This window comes from Eutrigla gurnardus (genome assembly GCF_963514095.1).
Source record: "Eutrigla gurnardus genome assembly, chromosome: 20".
NCBI classification, from domain to species: Eukaryota; Metazoa; Chordata; class Actinopteri; order Perciformes; family Triglidae; genus Eutrigla; species Eutrigla gurnardus.
In genome coordinates, this window is record NC_139931.1 from 97,594 (window position 1) to 122,208 (window position 24,615).

The 24,615-nt window shown below is 45.2% G+C and overlaps 3 protein-coding genes across 5 annotated transcripts; 1 reads left to right on the forward strand and 2 right to left on the reverse strand.

The window, feature by feature from the left end:
- Nucleotides 1-2,120: 2,120 nt before the first annotated feature.
- On the reverse strand, nt 2,121-5,344 carry rpl3 (ribosomal protein L3). The gene is made up of 9 exons (XM_084036270.1): nt 5,302-5,344; nt 4,533-4,725; nt 4,120-4,288; nt 3,634-3,769; nt 3,252-3,438; nt 2,910-3,172; nt 2,739-2,834; nt 2,497-2,616; nt 2,121-2,248 (listed from the first exon to the last, which is right to left on the reverse strand). The coding sequence occupies exons 1-9, from the start codon at nt 5,302-5,304 to the stop codon at nt 2,204-2,206; spliced, it is 1,212 nt and encodes a 403-aa protein (XP_083892396.1). The 5' UTR covers nt 5,305-5,344; the 3' UTR covers nt 2,121-2,203.
- An 889-nt stretch (nt 5,345-6,233) lies between these two features.
- Nucleotides 6,234-14,338, reverse strand: slc25a39 (solute carrier family 25 member 39). 3 transcript variants are annotated; one of them, XM_084036275.1, is made up of 12 exons: nt 14,060-14,331; nt 13,060-13,165; nt 12,856-12,915; nt 12,659-12,709; nt 9,785-9,894; nt 9,642-9,709; nt 9,245-9,369; nt 8,985-9,158; nt 8,298-8,407; nt 7,898-7,979; nt 7,726-7,806; nt 6,234-7,295 (listed from the first exon to the last, which is right to left on the reverse strand). In XM_084036275.1, exons 2-12 carry the CDS (start codon nt 13,154-13,156, stop codon nt 7,192-7,194), a joined length of 1,062 nt encoding a protein of 353 aa, XP_083892401.1. In that variant the 5' UTR covers nt 13,157-13,165; nt 14,060-14,331; the 3' UTR covers nt 6,234-7,191. The 3 variants fall into 3 exon arrangements, with proteins under 3 accessions (XP_083892401.1, XP_083892400.1, XP_083892402.1); XM_084036274.1 differs by having other exon boundaries at nt 13,060-13,180; XM_084036276.1 differs by lacking the exon at nt 12,659-12,709 and having other exon boundaries at nt 13,060-13,180; nt 14,060-14,338.
- A 332-nt stretch (nt 14,339-14,670) lies between these two features.
- Nucleotides 14,671-24,536, forward strand: grna (granulin a). Its single transcript, XM_084036267.1, has 14 exons — nt 14,671-14,796; nt 15,976-16,116; nt 17,058-17,198; nt 17,290-17,418; nt 17,897-17,978; nt 19,082-19,188; nt 19,338-19,491; nt 19,595-19,720; nt 20,196-20,293; nt 20,380-20,616; nt 21,444-21,743; nt 22,631-22,867; nt 23,329-23,586; nt 24,045-24,536. Exons 2-14 carry the CDS (start codon nt 15,976-15,978, stop codon nt 24,186-24,188), a joined length of 2,154 nt encoding a protein of 717 aa, XP_083892393.1. The 5' UTR covers nt 14,671-14,796; the 3' UTR covers nt 24,189-24,536.
- Nucleotides 24,537-24,615: the final 79 nt, after the last annotated feature.

The window sequence follows — 24,615 nt, forward strand, 5'->3', positions numbered from 1 at the left end:
CCAGCAGACTAGCAGTCTCATGGTGACCATCGGACCAGCAGTCACATGGTCACCATTGGACCAGTAGCAGCCGAGCCTGTTGCCCTCCATCATCTTCATCAGCAGCACCCAGCCTCCCCTCACGCCGCAGGACGGACGCCGACGCTGACTCTGGGCCAGCCAGCTGACGGCCGTGCCAGGACACACACACACACACACACACACACACACACACACACACACACACACACACACATCTACTTACCTACGTACAAGCAACTGCACACACTCTCACACCCTCACATGAATCAAAGTGCTTGGCACTCCACTGCTGTCCCAGCATGCACTCTGGTTGCCTGGCTGCGGCCCCACCAGCAACAGCTGCTACCTCAGGACCGGACTGGAGGTTCCACCGCAGGATAGCCACACACACACACACACACACACACACACACAGAGAGAGAGAGAGAGAGAGAGAGAGAGAGAGAACAAAGCCGCCATACAACCTGCTCATCAAATTTAAATTCACACACCGACCGGCTTTCAGGAGCAATTTGGGGTTGGGGGTCTTGCTCAAGGGCACTCTGCCCATCTTCAGATTAGTTTGCGAGCTGGACTTCCTGAACCGGGTCAACTAGATGCACTACAACTACAAAACTACCACAAAATGCTGCAGTACGACTACAAAAAAATCTGTGCTACAAAGAAACACAGCTGACCACAAAAAGGACAAGAACCACCTTCAATGATAACAGAGATGATAACAAAAGGACTCCAAACTACCACAAATGTATGCAGAATGACTGGAGTGAAGGAAAACAACCAGACTAAAAATAAACACAAGGGATTCTCTAAACACCCTCAAAGACATGCAGAACGACAATGATGAGACACAAACGGAAGAAAACAAGAAAACGTAGAGTCAGTGACTCCATCAGGTCTTCAGCTGGGGGCCTTGAAGATGTCCACGGAGGCACAAATAGCTATTAATTGACATTATACCATATTGTTTTGTTACACTGCACAGGCTCGTAAAGAGTACCTGCTGGGACGGAGACGAGGGAGCAATTAACGCCACCGTTAACGGGACACATTTAGCTGGGGGGGGGGGGGCATTATGAAAAAGAAGGGCCTTTTGGGAGATTTGAAGTGGGGTCAGAGGTCAAAGCCTCTGTGGGTTGTGATGTAACAGCTAGGGCCGTCTCCATGTCCGTGCTTCTTCATTTCACAGGAGATTTTCTGCTTTGCTGGTGTTAAACTCCTGAAACGCTGCTCGACAGAGGACGATGGTCTGGTGCCTCCCTCCTTGACCTTGAATATCCCCATTCAGGAAATCCATATTTCTGCTACGAGTGCTGATTATGATGCAGGGGCGTCTTCCTCGTTACCTGCTGAAGAGCAGCTTTTAGGTTCAGGCAGAAGAGATGATGTCATGGGGGCTTAATTACGCCACTGTGGCTGCTGGGAAGTTCTGATGTCAGCATATCACCAGACAGCTCAAGGACACATGGAGCCGGTTAGAACTCACCACGTTGGCTAAATCAGCTGGCTGTGCATCACAGAGCTGAGGTACTTGTGGGTACTTATTTCATGCCATGTTGTAGCACTATTAACTATGTGCCAGCTGAAACGGTTTACATATAAAAGTTTAAACTATTCAAATTAACTCTAGTAAGACACACTTCATTGCACCTAAAGTGATTCATTTCAACTGGTCAGACAAAACAAAAAAGGGCCAGCTGTTGCCATTTGCAAACATTTCACCTTTTAAGAGTCTCATCTTAGAAACTAACCAAAGTAATGTTGCAGCCCCACAGTCAATCTCCATCTCAGCGTTTGTGCTCACAAATTAAAAATGAGCAATCTAAACATTTGGGGCCATTACTTAACATTGTTGATGTGCCTCAGGAGGATTCGTTCATCTTACTTTTACTGGCGATTGTTCGTTTTTAAGGTCACTGCAGCAAAAAAAAAAAAAAGAAAGTTTCCCCAGATGAGTTTGTAACCTAGAAGTTAAATGTTTATCCAGGACTCCAGATGAGCTCCAACATCTGAGCCAACAGCCACTACGAGTCCAGTTCAGCCCACACATCTTAATTAGTCCCTATAGAAAATCAGTGATATTAAGCCGACTTGACACATTCTTTGGAGTTTGCGTTTTTTATTAAATAACTCTGCAGAGCAGTGATGATGGCAGTCAATGCAGCAGAGACACTTGAGGACTTTATGCAGTCTCCTCCTTGATGACACGGTCCTTCTTGAGTGGTCCCTGTGAGGAGACAGAAAACAGGACTGGTCAGTCGTACGTCAGACACGAGTCCGAGTTTGACCGCAAGCAGCAAGATGTTCCCAGAGAGTGAACAGGGAGCAATCACAAAACGGGTACTGCTCCCCTGCCTCAATGAAGTTTAATATTGCACTGGAATGGAACCCAAGTCTACACTGGAGACTAGACCAGGTTACGAACAGTGCACGGAAACAGAAGACACAGATGGGACTCCTGGTGCGAAGTCTTACCATGAACGCCTTCTTCTCCTCCACGGTCTGGAAGCGGCCGTGGCCGAACTTTGAGGTGGTGTCGATGAACTTGAGGTCGATCTTCTCCAAGGCACGGCGGCTGGACTGCACCAACAGAGACTGGCGGAGACATTCAAGGTCCAAAAGTTAAGAGTCATGTCGAGGATCAATTTAGAAAGACGAGAAAATTAAATACATGCCAGACATGTCAAAGTGGCAAAACTACTACAATGTGGACTCACCTTGCGCAGAGTCAGGACCCTCTTCTTGGTCCCAACAACGCACCCCTTCACCATGACAAAGTCGTTGGTCACATCTCCGTAGTGGACGAATCCTCCCTTTAATAATAATGATAAAAGTCAGTCAAAGGTTCTGCTTCAACTAAAAGTACAGGTTGGATAGCAGTCACGTACCAGGGGGTTGATGCTCTTGTTGGACAGATCGTACTCCGTGGAGGCGTTGTTCTTCACCAGCTTGCCGTCTTTCGTGTGGAAGCCCTGGCCGATCTTGTAGATCTTCTTGTTGATCTCTGTACGGTGGTGGTATCCCTTCTGACCAGCGCGGGCCACGGAGAAGGCCACGCGGGCGGGATGCCAGGCTCCGATACAGGCCACCTTACGCAGACCACGATGGGTCTTGCGGGGTAATTTCTTTGTGTGCCAACGGCTGGTGACACCTGGGAAGACGGGAGATGTTTAGAGTTCGGCTTCATCTTATGCAATAGCAACAAATCATTAACTCAAACCCGACCGTACCCTTGTATCCGTGACCCTTGGTGATGCCGATGACGTCGATCATCTCGTCCTGGGTGAACACAGTGTTGACGGGAACGGCCTGCTCCAGCTTCTCGCGGGCCCAGTCCACCTTGTCGGAGATGCTGCCGCCATTCAGCTGCACCTCCATCAGGTGAGACTTCTTCTGCCTCAGGGGCAGCAGACGCATCTGCACAGAAACCAAAACGCAAGTCAGAACAGCAGAGGACCCATTTACAGGGACATGTGTGGCTGCAGAGTCTCAGAAGGAAGGCAGCATGGAAGGTATCCTCATATATGTCGGGCGCCATGCCTGACGCTAGATCCGTGGATTCATCACTGACAAACTACACGACCTCAATGAGTAATCTATGAAAACACTAACCTGTGTGTGGGTGATGATGCGGACCACCTGGCAGTACTTCTTCATGGAGGCAAAGTCCTTCTCCAGCTGCTTCTTGCCTTCATCATCCTGCCACTTCTTGCAGTACTTGGTGAAGGCCTTCTTCTTGGACTTGTACCTGAGCACGCAGTGCAGAGAGGACATAGGTTGGCACTGGTCCTTCATAACCCCCTGAGGGGCCAGCGGAAGAACACAGCGCATAGCTGCTCGCCCTTCCCCCCCTCCGTGTGGATTAGGGGTGGGGCTGAATCAGCTGGAGATTTCGGCTCATGGCACAGTTTCTAAGAAGCACTTTCCACTGGCCAGAGGAGCCCGGAGCTCATCAGGGCACAGGGCGCCTGAGAGGAGCTGCCACAGAAGGCCACCGCAATGTTAGACTCACTCAGTGAAAACAGAAAAGGGTCTTTTATCATGTCCACTGGGCAACTAACACCTGCTTCTATAACTGATTATTTTGCAGCGTCTCACCAGTTCTTGTAGAAGCGGCGCTTGCACTCGTCACTGACGTGCTCAGCGAAGATGGTCTTGAAGGAGCGAAGGCCACGTGGGGTGTTGACGTAGCCCACCACGCCGACCACAATCATGGGAGGAGTCTCCACAATGGTCACGGCCTCGACCACTTCCTTCTTGTTCACCTCTGCAGAAAAAAAAAAAAGTGTGTTTGTATATATGACCCTACATATACAGGAATCACTTGATCACTACATCACAGTATAGACTGCTCAGTGCTCGACATTCAGCAAGGGCTATAAACCCATTATGTCCGCCCGTCGAGAGGCTCATCATAGGCAGAACAAAACAAATTGGCAATTAATGCCCAACACGTATCCACATGCAGGCCCTCACTTTAAACCCATGCAATCACTGGAGTCCCTACTCACTTGAGCCAGGTCTGTCGACCTCGCGGACGATGTGGGTCATGCCGGCCTTGTAGCCCAGGAAGGCGGTCAGGTGCACGGGCTTGCTGGGGTCATCCTTGGGGAAGCTCTTTGCCTTACCGCGGTGACGACGACTCCTCTTGCGGGGCAGAAAGCCCAGGGATCCGTGGCGCGGAGCCGAAAACTTACGGTGAGACTGAAACGGAAAAAATAAGTTAGTTAGCTTAGCAACATTGCGAGCTAACCACGATGCAACATGAAGCTACTTGCAGCAGGTGACGCATATAATGGCGTCGTGGACGTGACTAGTTGTGCACGTTAGTTAAGTTGATCAATGTAATAAAAGAGAAGTAACTTGCAGCTGACTTGGCGTTAATTGCGAGGACGCGGGAGTTAACCGCGCTAGTGGAAAAGCTAGCTTAACACTCTTAGCTTTCAAAACTTACTAAAAATAAGACATCGCTTAGCTTTGTATCCCAGTTTCAAACAAACTGGATCAAAGTAAATACATTATGTTTTAGAAACACATTTATATAATGAATTACAAGCTTCGGCCTATGTCACGCTGCCATTTTGGATCCTGAGTTGCCGGCATGGTTAGGCGTGAATCCCGTCGTAAAAAACACTTAAATAACAAGAATTCTTTCACACACTAATGAAACAACGTATATAAAAGTAATATTTGTGGATGAAATAAGTAAACTACAACGGATGCCTCAGATGTCAAACAGATTCCTTTTTACGGCGCCAGCAGCAAGAAGAGGAAGCTCACCATTTCGTCTCCAATCCGATAGAAAGAGAACTACCGAGGGGCAAACGCTCGTATATATAGGCAGAAAATATCGCGAGATTCAATGGTACTCTCCTCAGACCCATCCCCCCGTTTGGATTAAATTTTGCAGACACTAGATGTCGCTGTTTGACATTACAAATCATCCAGATACAAGACACTTACATGCTCATAGAAATAACAAATATTTAAGCTGCGACTTGGAACGTGCAACAGAAGACAATTTTTTTTTTATTATTAATTTCTGTTTCAAAATACGTTACATCTTGTGTCTTGATTTTTAATCAATTTATAATAAAACCATATTGTGTACCTTCAAACACTGGTCAAACCTCATGCCAGCTGGTACCACCATCGCTGAAATCAAACAAATGTCGCTCAGCAAAGTCCAGACTCTTCTCTGTTCTGGTCCTCAGTGGTGGAACGAACTCCCGACTAATGTCAGGACAGCTGAGTCACTGCCGTCTTCTGGAAAAGGCTCAAGACTCACCTGTTCAGACTTCACCTCGACTCTACACAGCATGACCCACTAACACCCCCCCCCAAAAGAAACACCCTTACCTATAGCACTCTGATCGTAGCACTGTTGCTCTTAAGGTACTACTTTACTCAGACCAGGACCTAACACTTGTTCTATTTTTAGCTCTTACTTTATCGGCAATGATACGTTGTGGTTTCTTTGTTTCCTTCTTTTGACAAATGTACTTATTGTAAGTCGCTTTGGACAAAAGCGTCTGCTAAATGACCTAAATGTAAATGAGGTGGAAAACTATCTTTGAAATTGTGTTTTTAAACGATAAAATACACATTTTGGAATTTGTACGGTGTATTTTTCTTACTTTGTGGTCCTATAATAAAAAGCCCTTCTCAATCATGACTAATGTACAATCCTAAATACAGAATAAATCACTGAATAAAAGTCAAGCTTTTTTAACATTTATTACAATGTCATTCCTTAAAATAAAAAAAGGGGAGACACATTAACACCTTACAGGTTAAGGCAGATATATCTTGTTTTATGATCCAGTGTTGTAACAAGTTTTGAGGTGTTGTTCCATTTCCTGTTTTACGTTTAGGAAGCCTCTTGTGTTTTCTTTATCCTTAAATCTGTGATTTTCCACAGAAAAATTGTACTCAAGGGTTCATGTATTCCTGTAATATAATCATCGCCATGAAATGCTAAATTCATGCACCAATGAAAACAGAGGTCAGAGTTCACGTGTGTACCTGTGTGTGTGTGTGTGTCTATATATATATATATATATATATATATATATATATATGACGAGTGTTATAAAGTCTATGTGTCATATATCCGTCATGAGAACAGAAACAAGGCATACATTCAACCAACATAAAAACATCTCTCAGATTTCAGTTGAAAGTGCTCCAGATGTTTGAATCTACCAAACAGATCATTGATTCAGATGTCGTCATGCTTTCCTGCTGCAGGATTCAGAGTCGAGCTAAAGCAGGGTGGAGCAGAGGATCTGGATCCTGAAGTGAAGCCAGCTGTACGCAGCATGCAGTTGGTCTCGGGCAACTGTGGGAATGAGAACATTTTCCTGTGACTCGGGTAGCTGACGGCGTTCCAGCCCTACAGAGGGTTTTGGATTTTGCACCACCAGATTTATCATTTGGAAATGTGTGATTGTCCCCTCACTGATCAAACAGCGTCTTATTTTAAGATACAAGTTTACTTCAAATAATCAATCCAGAGTGTCACTCGGCCTGCAGGCCTGTTGGTGTTCAGGGATGTAAGGGGTTTGAGGGTAAATCCTCCTCCTCTTCTTCTTCTTCTTCTTCAGGCCCATCTGGTCCTCCAGCTTGTGTTTAACCCCGATAGCAATGTCTGCTTCAGGATCCAGGTCGTTATCCATCGAGGTTCATCTTTTGGAAGAAGGCCTTTCCGAACTCATAGGTGCTTATCATCACAGCACAGGCCGGGGCCACTTTGATCACTCTGGGCATGAAACCTGGGGACCACACAAACCTGGTCACAAACGTGGTCCCAGCACAGAAACGGCACACAGTCCGGACTGACAAGGACTAATTCAAGCCAAGATGACTTCTAATCAGAGGTTAGCAAACTAGGTTTATAATGAGTAAATCCAGGTTTTAAACAAAGCAGTAAATCCATGTTTATTCATGACAATTTATAGGTTCATCAATATGGAAATGCCTGCTGAAATAAAATAAAATAAATAAATTAAAGATGTGTCTGTCTGGAGTAATTCATAATCCTTAATCCTTAGGATATATTGTTTGCTAGCCAAATACAACGGCATTTTTCTCATTGCTGTGTTTGGTTGATGCCGGATCACGTTGGAGTTTTAAATTTTGGTGCAACAGAACCGTTGAAAGAGAGGTTTAAAACCTAATAATATAAAGATAGTTTGTTTGTACCTGCAAAAAGGCCCCTGTAGCCCATCTCTGCCCAGATCTCCTTCATTATGTGCAACGTGGACGCGGTTCTCTTTACGGAAGCTTTGGAAATGGGAATAAATCATTGTTTAGAACACAAACACGCGAGAACACACGCGAGAACGCACGCGAGAACGCACACGAGAACGCACACCTCCCAGCGTGTCCATCTCTCCCAGCTGGATCTGCCTCCGGGTCTTCACCACGTCAAACGGCAGCGTCAGGATGGCAGCGATCTACAACAGAAACAGTCGAGTACAGGAACTGTTTAGATGTCGAATGTGTGTGAAGGACAAGCGTCACATCTGGGAGGAAGCTGCTTAATTAACGGCACAGAAACATCTCAGTGTGAATGTGGGTCTGATTATTATTATCTATATATTATATTATGATTATTATTTCATGTAGTTTTATTAGGAACGTTTCATTCATCACAACGAGCATCAGAATAGATACTACGCAGCAGTGACATGCTGAACTGCAGGCTGCAGTGAGTGTGTTAACTGGTTGCCACGCGAGACAGGTGTGTCGGTCCATCAACGGCGAGTACTTACGGCTCCGGAGACGGCTCCTGCAGTGAAGCTGATGGAGAAGTTGGCCTGATTCACGCCGTTCCGTGTGCACAGCCGGGCCTTCAGCAGCTCGTAGTTAAACCAGTATAAAGCTGCAGAGACACACAGACAGGGAGGGTTCATCTGCTGAGTCGCTGCTTTGCTCCACTTTGCTGTAATTAGCTTACGCTCTCCTAAACAGCCAGCGCCGTGACAAGTTACTGTGTGATTTTCCCTGTTAAAAGGGACATTTTGAGGGTTTTTTCCTCCTCTGAATGGGAGGTGTAAGGACAGAGGATGTCTGGACATTGAAATTGACTTGACTAGTGTAAATATGTCACCAGGACGAGTTTCTGTTGAGTGGCAGTGGCAAAAGAGTGACAGATGTTTTCTGTAAGCCTGAAAGCTGGCTCTTGAACGCAAGCGATAACTGCTTCATTGTCTGTCTGTCTAGTAGTAGATACATTTTTAGTAAAAATATGACAATCATACAGTTGATTTGAATGATAACAGTCTTTAGCTGTGATCTGATGATGGTTGAAACAATGCTGCAGGAGTTTCTATGGAAGATTGTTTTTGAAGCAACAGTTTTACAGCCAGATTTGTTATCGTTGTAACAAACCCCTCTGAAATGTCACCATCAGTGATCCAGGTATCACTACACATTGCACCCTGGGGTGCTGCTCTCACCAGAGAAGGGAACGTCCCTGAGGACGGTAGGTCCCCAGCCCCTCCACAGAGACAGCAGCCCGTCCTGAGCCACAGCCGAGCGTATACACACTCGCAGCTCGCCGTAGGACAGCCGGCGGGACTGCATCTTGGTCCGGACAAGCTCCAGTGGGCTGATCACCGTCACGGCCCCCACTGAGAAACACACCCACACACACACGGTGTCAAACACTCACTGAGACATCACAGTCAGGATATCCGTGTGCTTCAAGCGGACTTACATCTGGCCAGACCCCCTGCTACGAGAGGGATGTGGTTGCCCTGGAAACCCAGACCGTATCTCAGGAAGTCCCGCAGCTGGTCGTAGCAGGTGAAGTAGATGACTGTGGCGGGGACAGCCATAACCCTACACACACACACAGACACACAGACGTCAGTGTTAATGTTTGGAAAACACAAACTTGGAGTGGCTTTAAGAGAGAATCTAAATGTTGTTTCCATTCAGAAAATATTACGTTTACAGAGGAGACACTTGGAACTCAAAGAAGAAGACATTTGAAAATACTAAATATGAAATAAAACATCTATCATCAGTATTTTTCTCATCAAAAACTGAATACAAGTATTTTAAACATTTTCTTGATGACTAAGAAGGTAAGAAAGAAGTAAGAAACTCACAGTGTCGGAGGCAGTCCGCTCCACAAAGACCTGAATCCTTCGTGTCGAGTGATTTTCACAAAAGCATCCTATGGAATAAACATACATATTTTGATTTTGGTGCAAAAATGGCAAAGCAAATCCGCTGGTTTACATGTACTCACGAGTGTCCCACTGAAATGCGTCGGTGTTTTGTACCAGCTGGTGCAACTGGTTCCATTCTGACACACGTAGATGTGATCCATCAGCCCGTTACAATACAGGAAACATTTCCCTATGAAGGAACAAACAACCGGTGGTCAACTTAAAAACCTGTTAAACAGTAGGTAATCTGCTAAGTTTCCATGTGTTCTAAACAGAGTTACAGTTAATCATTAGGGGTGTAACGGTACATGTATTTGTATTGAACGTTTCGGTACGGGGTGCTCGGTTCGGAACGGAGGCGTACCGAACGAGTTTCCATACGGACATATTAAGTAGAGGACCGCATTTGTGGAGCGTGCTGCAGCCGCACATGCGCAGTTGCGCACACCGCGACACAAACAGCAGTAGTAGCGGACGTCATGGCTAATGCCGCTAGCGTTGGCAACAAGCCAGAGTTGGAGGACCCTCCCGCGACATTAAGGGCTGCGTTTCAAAAACAGTTTGGCTGCGTTTCAATAACGGTTTGAGTCGCCCTCGCTCACTTGCCCTAAGCCCTTGCTATGACGTCACACGGAGGCCACTTGGAGGGCGGAGGGAAAGTGGGCGGAGGAGTGAAAGAGGTAAATGGAACTCACCTGCCCTCGTTCACTAACAGCCCAGACAATCATGGATCAACCACACGTTGTTGGAGTAGCGCTATACTGCCTATTCCAAATTACACAAAATATGTGGAGACTCATTTCATTGAGACGAAGACGTATTCTACGCTTGATGGCAATACATCGGCTTATATACTTACACTTGTAAACGGTGGGCTCTGCCATAACTCTGCAACAGACAGTCTAATTGCACAATTTAAGAAAATGAATTAAATTGAATTCTACTTTCTTCTTCTTCCTTGGTGGTGAATAGACAGCAGACAATGGTGTTTGAGGTTCATTATCGCCACCGCATGGACATATTTTTCGTGCACCACTGCAATGCATTGTGGGTGATATACAGCTCTGAAGTGGCCATCGTTGTTCACTCGATCACTCAGCCCTCAAGGGTCGATCTCACGGAGTTCACTTCAGCTGTTCAGGGAAATGGAACAGCCCTTAAGATGGCGGCGGGGATTCCCCCGAGGGCAAGTGCTGAGGGCAAGTGAGCGAGGGCGACTCAAACTGTTATTGAAACGCAGCCTTTGAGTCGCCCTCGCTCACTTGCCCTCAGCCCTTGCTATGACGTCACACGGAGGCCACTTGGAGGGCGGAGGGAAAGTGGGCGGAGGAGTGAAAGAGGTAAATGGAACACACCTGCCCTCGTTCACTAACAGCCCAGACAATCATGGATCAACCACACGTTGTTGGAATAGCGCTATACTGCCTATTCCAAATTACACAGAATATGCGGAGACTCATTTCATTGAGACGAAGACGTATTCTACGCTTGATGGCAATACGGCTGCTTATATACTTACACTTGTAAACGGTGGGCTCTGCCATAACTCTGCAACAGACAGTCTAACTGCACAATTTAAGAAAATGAATTAAATTTAATTCATTTTCTTCTTTCTTCTTCTTCCTTGGTGGTGAATAGACAGCAGACACTGGTGTTTGAGGTTCATTATCGCCACCGCATGGACATATTTTTCGTGCACCACTGCAATGCATTGTGGGTGATATACAGCTCTGAAGTGGCCATCGTTGTTCACTCGATCACTCAGCCTTCAAGGGTCGATCTCACGGAGTTCACTTCAGCTGTTCAGGGAAATGGAACAGCCCTTAAGATGGCGGCGGGGATTCCCCCGAGGGCAAGTGCTTAGGGCAAGTGAGCGAGGGCGACTCAACCTGTTATTGAAACGCAGCTAAGGTCTCCCGTTTGGGAACACTTCGGCAAAGCGGTTTGCCGACATTGTTCATGTGAGGTCGGGTATGTTTCTGGCAACACGTCAAACCTGTTGACGCATTTGAAACGGCACCACCCCCACGTGAACATCGCTACAACGAGGAGAAAGACGAGCGTAACGTTAGTGCAAACGCAGCTCCCCACCGCGTTTAAACAGCCTCTCCCTGCCCTGTTCAATTTTGCACATCAGATGGAGAAAAGATTTTTTTTAAAGAAACAGTCTGTTATTTTTGTTTATTTTTATTTTTTAAATAAATATTTTAAATACTTGTATTTATATTTTTGAGCAGCATTCTAGCTCCAGTGCATGTTCCTACTGTTAAAAGCACAAAAGTAATGTACAACTAGCACATTTATATTTTGCATTTTGTTTTCTTACTGTACCGAAAATGAACCGAACCGTGACCTCAAAACCGAGGTACGTACCGAACCGAGATTTTTGTGTACCGTTACACCCCTATTAATCATGACAGCGGAGAGAAAGCTGAGTAATGGTACATGCGATGGCAATGACCACAGAGTCACTCAGATGATAACATCAGGGCCGCCCGCCTCGTCTCTGCTTAGTTAGCGTGTTTATTTAGAGTTTATTTAAGATACGACTGTTGAAAAAAAAGAAAAGTAAACTAACAAAAGCTGCTCCTACAGGTTTTACACTCTTTAAACAAAAACACAAGACTGGAACAGGATCATGCCTAAAGGTTGAATATTAACTACTGTGGTGTAGTTCGGGAACATATTAACCGCTTTGTTTCTACAAATTGTAGAATCTCTACCAGAATGAAGAACAAAACTAGGAACAAAACTGCAGCCACAACTAACATATAGGACTGAAGGCCAGGAAATGAAGCATACACATTCACACCTAAGCTGACAGAAAAAAAGATCTATTTGCATGACGTGGTTATTCTTGTTTTCATCGGCAGGTTTGCTCGTCGAGCATGTGGCCCCGCACACAAAGAAAGCTGCTTCAGCATGCAGCGACGGACGGAGGGTCAGATACTTACACTTGGAAGGGCGGATGATGCCACCCCACGGAGCAGATTCACAGGCTAAAGCTACAAAACAAAGCACACAGCAGGACAGATGAAAGGCAGAGGAAGACAGAGAGGGACAGATACATTGGTGTTAGAAAAGGCACTCACACGCAGCTATTAAAGCTTAAAGTTAGTGTTTCCTTTCCTACGTTAAAGACTCATCTTACCTTGGTGGAACGGCGTTCTTTGAGCCTGCAGCCTGATCTTCACAACATCCAGCGGTGTGACTGTAAACAAGTTAATTCACATTATTCACAGATATACACCGAGCATCTAGTTGAAACTAATTCAGTCTAATACACCTGAATCTAAAAAAAGAAAAGTACACCTATAAGAACATGTGGACAGAATGCTTGTTTCCATAATCTCACCAAAAATCGACGTGAGCAGGGCTCCGGTGCCAGAAGCCAACATCTGCTGCAGTGGAGAGATCGCAGCCACGGAGCCGCTGGCCGACCGTTCTGCCATCCTGCCCGCCTGTCAAGACCAAAACAACAACAAAAACCTTCACAGTGAGAACACGATGTCCTGTAACCCATCAAACTCTAATAACACTGCGAGTCTGTGTCCTGTTACGTCACAAAGCTGTTCCTCCTGAGATGCTCCAAGTAAGTGTCACGGCAACAAAAAACAGAGTTAAAGAAAAGGGGAAAAAAAGGAATTTATACGACTGTAAGTCCTTCAGAGATGTCCATAAAACTGCTAGATTACCACGGCTGGGTGAGTCGAGGCGTAGCTGTCAGAAAGAGGACATGATGATAGCTTATCTACAATGTGCATGAGAGAGCCTCACCTCCTGACGTAACTGCTAACTGACACTTAACATTAAATATTGAAATGGAACAAAATGCAATTAACAAGAAATGCTGTTATTAAAATGTTTTGTTTCTAAAAAAAAAAAGATACACTATGCAAACACATTTAATAACATGCCCCCCTTGATGAGACTATTACTACACTTTTAATGAGACAGTCAGAGGCCTGGTGGTTTTCTGGCCAATAAGCTACTTTGCCAAACAGGCTTTCAAAACAAACAAACAAACAAAGAGTGTGTGGGATCTCCTCGTCCTTCACCTACATTACAACGCTGCAAGAAGAAGCCTCATTCATCATATCATATATATATATATATATATATATCATGGTGCTAGGATACCACAGAGCTAACGTTAGCTGTGACCTGTGATACGCCCGATAAATCAACAGGCTAATTAAACAAACAAGATGAATGGCGTTATGTCATGTACATTTCTCATGTACCCTTAGCTAATAGCTAACTGTCAGCGTGCCAGTGACAGCTAGCTAGCCGGCTAAGCTAAGCTAGCTAACGCTAAATTAGCTAGTAATGTTACATGAGCTAACGTTACTCACCTCTATACTTTAGCTGTTGGCCAGTTGAGAAACAGAGGCGCGCCTTCGCCCATTTCAGTCGGACGTTAGCGACGTTAAAGTGCTAACGTTACGCCACTCTGTCGCGCTGCTGCTGTTTCTTCTTCGGGTTCTCCATTGCGGGTGACATGTTGTTTTTTTTAGGTTACGTCGCCGTTCTCTCTCAGATGGGGGCGGGCGCGAAGTTCACAGAACGTAGCCTAGACGTCACAAGTCCTCGCGACGCGATGGACGTGCTAGTTGTTGGTGATAGATGTTTTGGAGATCAGCGGTGAAACTGTCAGGCCCCGCTCACTGCAGTCAGGGATACGTGGCCCCATTCGCCACCGATGTAGCTGCGGCTCTGACGCCCCCTAGCGGATACCTCACTGTGCTGCGCCGCAGCAGCTGTCGCATGTAAACAAGTTTTTTATTTGAACTTCATTCATTTACCAGCAGCATTACATAAAAAAGAGCGCTGCAATGCATTCATGGACCCCCCCCTCCCCCCTCTCTCTCTCTCTCTCTCTCTCTCTCTCTCTCTCTCTCTTTCTCTCTCTCTCTCTCTCTCTCTCTCTCTCTCTCTCTCTCTCTCTCTCACACACACACACACACACACACACACACCCTTTTGGGGGTGTGTTCAAGACCTGCACTTCTATAATTTCCGCGCTTTATTGGCGAGACACTTGTGAAACACCTGACTACTCACAACAGCTCTTCAATCATCCTTTACCAAGGTAAGATTGAGGTGAACTTCTTCTATGCTTTCACACTCTGACAAGTATTAGGTAACTAATAGTCACGCACATATACAGTATCTGCTACTTCAAAGTTTAAGATTATGGTTTTAATATTTTCGTTGGTAATGATAACCCCCCTGCTGCTGTTAAACCTGCACAGTTTATTCTGAATAGAGGTTTTTTTTTTTAGACAAAGCATGTTTGATTTCTAATTTGCGTGCTAAATGAAACTGAAAGTGGGTCCTTGCTTATCCACTGCTAGACGAAAAAACAGGAACAAATAATCTATAACACTTTCAGGAAATAGATGAAGACAGAGCTGGTGATATGACTCAGTGATGTTTTGAATTTAAAGGGTTTGGAAAACACTAAACATGAACATGAGGATGGTTTATATTACAAGTGAATGCAAAAGTGTTATTTCTGAGTGGAGAGGGGGATTTCAATATGCACACCTTTCACTTTTCCTACGACTCCTATAGTGGAACTGTGGTTCCCGTCCACCCATTCACCCCTCTGTATGCTACACGACTCCCCTCAACACCTGGAGTCAGTAGCCCACATCATGAACAGTTGCCCATCATTTAAAGGACTCTACATTGCCAGACACAAAGACTTGTGGACCTTATTGCTGCTCAGATTCCCTGTGTAGCAGATGAAACAATTTTCAAACACACTACTGTACAAAATGAATGGTTTAACTCACCTGCAAACACTTTTTTAGGAATGCCAAACACACCTGATATTATCATCATATCTCACAATTCCAGAAATGTTAGGCTATTCGAGGTATCATGTGCATTTGATCTGTTTATGGAAGACTCTTACTATTCTAAGAAGGTATCATTGATATCCACCATTGAGAATCTGGGCTACAAACACCAGCTTATTGTGCTGGTGTTTGGTAGTCTAGGGCATGTGCATAGGCTGGCGATCCGTGGACTACGCATCGGAGGCTTTCTAGAACAACAGCCAAACAGCTAGTAAAGTACTGCTCAATTTCTTCTATCGTAGGAAGCATGTTCATCTGGAAACGGAGATGTTTCTTGTACCCCTGAAACAGTATAACAATGTGCTGATCTGTTTTATCCTGTTGGATCATTCAAAATATTTGATTCTTACTGAAACCTGACTCGTAGTATATATATATATATATATATATTTATATGTCTACAGATGCAGAGGTGGGTTGCGATCTGTTGGGCTCTCCTGGCTCTGGCCGGTGCTGATGAGTGTCCTGATGGAGGGCGATGTGAAGAAGGTCAAACCTGCTGCAGCGACCCGGTCGACGGCTATGAATGCTGCCCCTTCGATCAGGTAGATGACACACAATCATGTGAGGCTAGGATGTAAAGTCAGCCTTCTCCATTGGCATTGCACCAGAGTTTCATCATTCGAAATTTCCCCATAAGTAGCTTCAAAGTTTCGACAGTGAAAACATGACAAACTGATACTCTGCTTCTTCCAACACTTCACTGATTTCTACGCTGTGTGAACATGGTTTTTGCATCAATTTATACCCGGGTTGTCTTAGTTTAAAATGTGTTTTATCTCCATGGAAACTCCTCATGGATGTGTAACCTGCAGGTGTTTCTTAAGTCGGTTTGTGCAGATGGCCCTGCAAGGCCAACATGAAGTTATGCATATTAAGCCAAATGCTGTTAAAATGAGTTATTGACAGTTATTACGTCATGCAAAACATCTTTTCTTGTAATTTCAACGTATAATTGCAAAGAAAACCGAACACGAGCTAGTCAAGATAACAAGTGTTAGCCTTGACTGAACAATTTGATGTGCTTTCAAGCACTCATTTAATCATTTAAATGTATTAAAGTCCAAATTAATTTAGGTGAATTATTAAAATAATGAAAGCTGAAAGAATACATTTAGTTCGTTGATCCCGGCGTACACCCTGAAGTTTTCGACCTTTTTTCTGTCATGTTAAAGTAATAAAATCACCTTAACGCCCTCTGTGGTCGGGCAGCACAATGCGTTTCACCTCTTCACAAGATAAACCTCAGTAAAGTTATACTACTTCCACTGCACCAGCATACTTTGTCCATCGCGTAGTTAAATGCAATTATGAGATAAGCGTTCTCTCGTACTCTGAAATAAAAAGAAATGAAGGCGCTTATTCTCGCTCTCTAGTGTTTAACTGCTTTATGAGTCAGATAAAAAGCTCAGGCCTCATTCAGACAAGTGTGATAGCCACTTTCTGACTTTGGTAGTCAAAGTGACCTCACTGCCGCTGCTTGTAGGCCGAGTGCTGCGGGGATCACACCCACTGCTGTCCTGCAGGAACCGTCTGCGACGCAGCAGCGTCTGGGTGTTTGAACGCCACCGGCGCCGCCGTCCCCTGGGCCGACCGAGCTGCAGCCGATCAGCCCGGACTCTCCAAAGTAAGAATCACAGACCGCTTTCATCATTTAAGATGCTTAGTGGCCGGGTTTGACGAGGGCCCTCCCCCTTTCCCACCGTGTGCCCCTGCAGTCCTTCAGGATGATCAAGTCCTACAGGGGGGAGGACGACGACAACGTCTGTCCCGACCAGTCGCGGTGCCCGGCTGAGTTTTCCTGCCTGAGGGCCTTGAGGAAGTTTGGCTGCTGTCCCCTCGCTAAGGTATTCCAGCCTCGTCCGACACCGATATCACATGTGGTATTTTAGACATCACTATAACATATAGGTCAAACAACACTACACGTATCGGGAGAAACAAAAAAGGTCCTAACATTTGTATTTTGCTACGCTGTCATTGAAGTGACAAACAAAAATGAAAATCAAGTTTTAAAAAAAAAAGGAAATGAAAGGATGGTGATACTGGTGATATTATGACTGCATGTGTTATTTCTGATACTTCCTGTCACAAGGACGATCTTTGCTGTTTGATTAACAAAGTGTTCTCACTTCACTAAGTGATTTCTGCTATTCTGGGGGATTTGAAAATCGAACTGCAGCTGCAGGCAGGCGGCAGTTTCCTGTGTTTTTTTGCTTTCAAGTTATCTGCTGGATTGTTGCTTTATGGCAACAATCAACAATGTGTTGCAGATAGAAACCATTACGTTGAACTGACCTGTTGACCTTCCTGACCCCCCGACAGGGCGTCCCCTGCTCTGATGGGAAACACTGCTGTCCCGAGGGACACCAGTGCAGCGCTCACAGCCGCTCCTGCATCAAAAACGGTAGGCTCATACACAACATATCACTGAACGACCACGGCGTAGGGCCACTGTCGGAAAAAAAACGGAGCCGAGAGAGGTGGGCAATATTCTGAGATTAAAATTCGCAAATTTGCTAGTTTAAAGTGGCCCATTTGCTAGTTTTAAGATGGCAAATTTGCAACTTTAAAACTAGCAAATTTGCTAGTTTATTAAGATGCTAACAACCGGCATTTATGCTAGCTAACTTCCCATGAATGTCGCTTTTATCTTTCTAATTATATGAGCCAAATTGTTATCTTATGGGTGTTTGTTGATTAGGTGGTTTGGCTAAGCTAGCGGTAGGTTACGATGCTAACTCTTAATCTCAGAATATTGCCCACCTCTCTTGGCTCTTGGCTCTGCTTCTTCTTTTTTTTCGACAGTGGCCCTAATACACCGTCGTACTGGACAGTCTGGAAACTGTCTGGGACTTTTTTTTAGCATAGTGATAAACTGGTGTGAATCCTGTCTGCAAGATGGGAACTACTTTTTGTCAATTGCCGAAAATAGCCTGCGGAGTTCCGCAAGGCTCCAGTCTCGTGCCTCTCCTGTTCAACCATAAGGCAAAATATCCTCCCTTTAAATGAATGATGACACAAAAATAATATTTGTTTTTTTTTTGCTATTAAATACAGTGTTCAACTTAGGTCACTAACGTTATAGATCACAAATCAGAAATCAGTTATTTCATTTTCACACAAAATAAAAAATCAGATTGCTATCACCAAGAATATGTCAAGAATTACAGGACGTATGTTTTAGGTTTCTGTACGTATCTGGAGCAGATTTACAGCTGTTTTTAAGGTGTAAATGTTATTTGTTCTTTAGCACTTAAGCTTTGCTGCATAATGATAACTGTGAGGAGCTGTCAGTGTTACGGTGACTTTCTAGCCAGATTAAGCGACTTTTGGAGATAGTACTGCTACTTTGCTTGGAGAAGTCTTGGTGACGCTGGGCTAGGGAATTAAAACAAAACGATATCTATCTTTCAGATTTCTCCAATGTTACATTCTCAGGTTTTTCATCTCAAGGCCCATAAATATATCAGAGGCCCGTGTTTAAAGGTTTCCGTTATGCCGTTGCAGAGCTGGTGACTACGGTTCTGTGCCCGGACCACGTGTCAGAGTGTCCGGATGGAGCCACCTGCTGTGAAAACCCAGACGGAAAGTGGGAATGCTGTCCACTGCCAAAGGTACGACACATCCGAGCTTTTCCATTCTAGGCGCTACTAGACGCCAGGCCAAACTAGTAGAATTGAGATCATCAATTAATAAAAAAGTCAAACTGGATTTGCGTGTGTCCGGTTATCGTGACTTTACGCCATCTTATCACGTCACGCAGGCCGTGTGCTGCGAGGACAAGACGCACTGCTGTCCCGAAGGGAGCACGTGTGACGTTGAACACGATAAATGTATTTCCTCGTCGACCAAAAAGGCAACGCCGATGTGGGCCAAACTCCCGGCGAGGACTAGAGCAGACTGGGAGAACCAGAATGGTCAGAGTTGTTTTTTTTGTCTTGCTGGGAAACTTACTTCCTCGTTCTGATTAATCATTGTACAAGTCCGATTGTGTGTGCGTGTGTGTGTTTCCACTTTCAGAAGGTGAACAAGTCACTGCAAAGACAGTTGCTGCTGGCTGCACAGAAAAATCCCCCGAAGTCACCACAGTGAAAACAGTTCCTCCTACAGAACAGGAAGTATCGGCTGCTACGAAGGCACCTGAGGGTGGGAATCATGCACACACACACACAGTCCGTATTGTTAGATATGCACATAATGACACCAGATGCAGGAGTTTGTGATTCACCACAAAGTAGTTTCTGATAGTTAAAGGTATACATTTCAGCAGATCCGCCTCACTGCTGTTTCCTTTCAGATTATTATAACTACACTATACAGTTATTAACTTATCAACTCAAGACAATAAGCAGTTCTGTCACAAATTTGATCTTAATTTTCTTTTAACTCGTCTGCTAATCTTCCAAGAGTCCACAAACATTTAAGTATATAATAATTAATATACAATTCAACACACAGTCACGTTGACATTCAAATGTTAAATCAATATTTTTAATACCACTCGTTTTATTATTTTTATTTTTTACGTTGTGTTTTCCATTCAGAAATGTCCAAACTAATGAAAACATGATTTGTCATACAAGATTCCAGAGTCTCTCATTAATGTGCTGTTTGGTTTCAGCCTCCGACGTGCCCTGTGATGACAAAGTTGCTTGTCAAGACGGATTCACATGCTGTAAAAACGATGCGGGCAGCTGGAATTGCTGTCCTCTCCCAGAGGTACCACCTTTTTTTTTTACACTCAGTCTGACTTTTTACGTTAAAGGTTTTGCATTAATTGTGTTTTTTTCCATCCTTCCCATCAGGCCGTCTGTTGTGACGATTTAACTCACTGCTGCCCGAAAGATACGACATGTAACCTGCCCGCTCAGACCTGCGACGCAGACCAACGGTCCATGCCGTGGGTGGCGAAGGTCCCCACGATCCCCAGGCAGGGCGCCCAGGAGGGGAACGTTACATGTGACCCCACCCACGCTTGTCCCGACGGCACCACCTGCTGCAAGACCAAGACGGGCGACTGGGCCTGCTGTCCTTTCCCTCAGGTTAATAGCAACGTGCACACAGGGGAGTTTTGCTGTCCGTCCTCACTAACGTGGTAAACTCAGGAATGGTGGGAGGGAACTTCCTTCAAAATTTGGCACAGGCGTCCACTTGAACTCAACGTTGAACTGATTAGAATTTGGTGCACACAAAGGTTTGCTGTGACCTCAGAAAACACATTTTTGGCCTTAACTCAACAATTTATTTGCTCATTATGACAATTTCCCACAAATGTCCAATAGAATAAAATGATAAACATGAAGGTAAGTCTGCAACTTGACTGGCTGGCAGAAGCTTACCATCACAAGGCATCAATGGACCCATTAGATGTGCTAATTGTTTTGACAACGTGGCACATTTTTATGTTAAATTAATGGATAACACAATGTTGTAAAAATGTGAATTTCTTGTTCACTTTCTTGCTGAGAGTTAGACGAGAAGTTGATACCACTTTTATTGAAACTGCAGTAAATATGAATCTACCACCAGTAGCCGGGTAGCCACGGTTAGCATAAAGAGCTAACCTAGCTTAGCACAAAGACTGGAAACAGGTTGTCATAGAGATTTAGAACAAAAACAGAAGATGTAACGTGTTGATATGTTTTAGAGCTTTAGAGGCGCTGGTCGGTGGAATTGTTATGTTTGTTGCCTGTATCTGTGCTAAGCTAAGCTAGCTGGCTGTAGCTTCATATTCACCGTACAGACATAAAACTGGTGTGAATCTTCTTATCTTTGTCTCTGCAAGAAAACAAAGAAGCTTATTTTCCAAAACACTGAACTATTCTTAAAAGTCACATAATTTCCTGCTCTGTCCCTTTTGTTGAAAAAGGCGGTTTGTTGCGACGACCACGAACACTGCTGCCCCGCCGGCACCACCTGTGACCTGGCCAAGCTCAGCTGCGACAGCGCCGCGGGCTCCACGTTCATGCAGCCGAAGACGCCCGCGTTCTCTACAGTGCAGCCCACCACGGCGGCCACCGCCACCCAACCGCCTCCGACCATGAGCACGGAGCCAACACCGTCGCCCAATGAGGACATTCAGTGTGACAGCCAGACCAGCTGCCCTCAGTCCACCACCTGCTGCTTCATGACCTCCAGCCAACAGTGGGGCTGCTGCCCGCTGCCTCAGGTGAGACCTTCACCTCCTCTGGCACCCGGATTAGGATCTACAAACATGTGATGATGGTCAAAAACACCTTATAATGTAGTTTTAAGCAGATACAAAGACACTCGAAGACATATTATTACTGTTTTACTGTATTGTCATTTGTTGTCTGTGTGAAGCCCATAAAAATACAATTATAAACATATCTACCTGCATTACAGTTATAAACCCGTTAGTTAATGTTTACATACTGTGTATAAATGCTAAATATGAGGCAGAGAAGCGACAAATCTTACAGCAAAACCTTCAAATGGCATTTTTCTTTCAATAGCTAACTAAAAATGGAGTAAATCATTATGTAGGTGTAATGTGAAAAGGCATCACTCCTAAAGAGAGTTACCACCGGAGAACGTGCAATGGCTCCTCAGTTTGAATTTAAACAATCAAATAAACTAAACTGACCTGATTACTATTTGGAAATTAAATTAAATTGTTTCAAAGCAAGAAATCATTGTCCATAAAAATAAAAAGTCACACGGAAATAGGAAAAGTAATATGAAACCGGAAAGTAAGAAAGGGGGAAAAAGCCTTAAAGTGTCGAGCTTCTGTTGATCAACATTAACATCTCAGCATTTAAGTTGCCAGATGAGTTATTTGGTAAAAACCACCAGGTGTCAGATGACACTGCAAACAACTGAGTGGCATCAATTTCTGCCGACGTGACTTTAGTGTTGTTTGGTGAAATAGTTCCTCTTCTGCAGTACAGTCTCCTCCGTTATATTCCACAGTCACTGGTTATCACGAGTTATCACAATGAACAGATTCATCTAATCTCAGTTTAACCAGAAAGAAGAACCTGAAAAAAGGATGTGATCATGTGAAAGTAGCACTTCCTGTCTCACTCCACACAGGCGGTGTGCTGCGCCGATGGAAACCACTGTTGTCCCACCCACTACCAGTGCATCGAGGGCCAGGCCACATGTACCAAAGGGGAAGTGGTGATTCCCTGGTACACCAAGCTCCCCGCCAGCACCAGGACCCGGGCCGAGCCCGACGCCGTTCAGTGCGACGAGGGCAACCAGTGTCCTGATCACACCACCTGCTGCCAGCTGGCGACGGGCGAGTGGGGCTGCTGCCCGCTGGAACATGTGAGCACAATATCAGCACACTATCGGGTCTGTCTGTCCACTATCAGCCCTGTCCGGTCTGCTGACCTGTCCACTAACCCTCACTGCTGTCTGCCCACTATCGACCCAGTCCGGTCTGCTGACCTGTCCACTAACCCTCGCTGCTGTGTCCTAACCCTCGCTGATGTGTCCTAACCCTCGCTGCTGTGTCCTAACCCTCGCTGATGTGTCCTAACCCTCGCTGCTGTGTCCTAACCCTCGCTGACCTGTCCACTAACCCTCGCTGATGTGTCCTAACCCTCGCTGATGTGTCCTAACCCTCGCTGACCTGTCCACTAACCCTCGCTGATGTGTCCTAACCCTCGCTGACCTGTCCACTAACCCTCGCTGATGTGTCCTAACCCTCGCTGATGTGTCCTAACCCTCGCTGACCTGTCCACTAACCCTCACTGATGTGTCCTAACCCTTGCTGCTGTCTGCAGGCTGTGTGCTGCCCGGATAAGGAGCACTGCTGCCCGCAGGGTTACACCTGCAACATCGCCTCCAACTCCTGCCAGAAGCTCATCATGCTGCAGCTGGAGAGCATCCCGCTGACACCGGTGTTTCTGCCTGACCACAGACCAGCGCTCACACCCCCGAAGCACGGAGACGTCCCATGTGACGATAAGACCAGCTGTCCGGATGGAGAAACCTGCTGCAAAATGTCGGCCACTACGTGGGGCTGCTGTCCGTCTCCTAATGTACGAAACAAGCTCAAACTTGCAGGCAGCTGGTTAGCAGGTCCGACGTGATAAAACTAACCAACCAGCAGCTCTAAGCTCATTGGTTAACATGTTACAGTTTCTCTCTCTATGAGGGTGACATCTTATCTTTTTAAAGTAATTAAGTTAATTTGCTTTAGTACATTGATGATGTAAAGCTACAACATTAAACTAACTCATAATAAAACACTGGAAGGAGACAACATAATAAATGAGAGCTGGTCTTTGCTTAACAAAACAAAAGATACAGGACGACAGAAAAACCAAGACAAAACTAAGGTTAAAATTTAAAGAAAATGCAATCCGAGCAAAAGTAAATCGAATAAAAGCAGAAAGAATGAGTACTTGTAATTTGCTGCTAATTAGTAACATGTAATCGCAGATTGTTGGTTCCACCACCAGGTGTCAGTGTTACATCCCTGCTCTTCCTCCTACAGGCGGTGTGTTGCAGCGACATGATGCACTGCTGCCCCACCGGCTACACCTGCACCGACACCGGAGACTGCACCCAGAGCTCCAGGCTGCAGTGGCCCAAGTGGCACGTGTTCCTCGGGGACAAGAAGAGAGCTCTAAACGTGTGAAAATTAGTAGACGATGCCGGGAACACTGAAACTGGATCTCACTCACTTTTGATGGTCTTTTTATTACAAGCAAAAGCTCCTTGAAACTTTACTGCTTTCATTAAAAACACACCACCGTCTGGTTTCTGATGAGCCTTCGCCATCAGTCAGAGTTCAGGGAATAAGTTCGCGCAATTTTCAATTTCATTCTGATCGATTAATCCGCTGTCGTACTGGTACATAATGTGCAATTCATTAAAGTATGTTAATTTTGTGCATGTTATTGTCATTGCATGTAGAGATAACGTGCTTGTTGCAGCTTCATCTGCATAAAACCATTCAAATAATAAACCAGATGTTATACAACAATGCAAAGTGTTGAATCCTCTGTGAGCAGCCGACTAGTGAAGTTTCCATTTAAAAACGTGATCCTTATCGGACCTCCAAC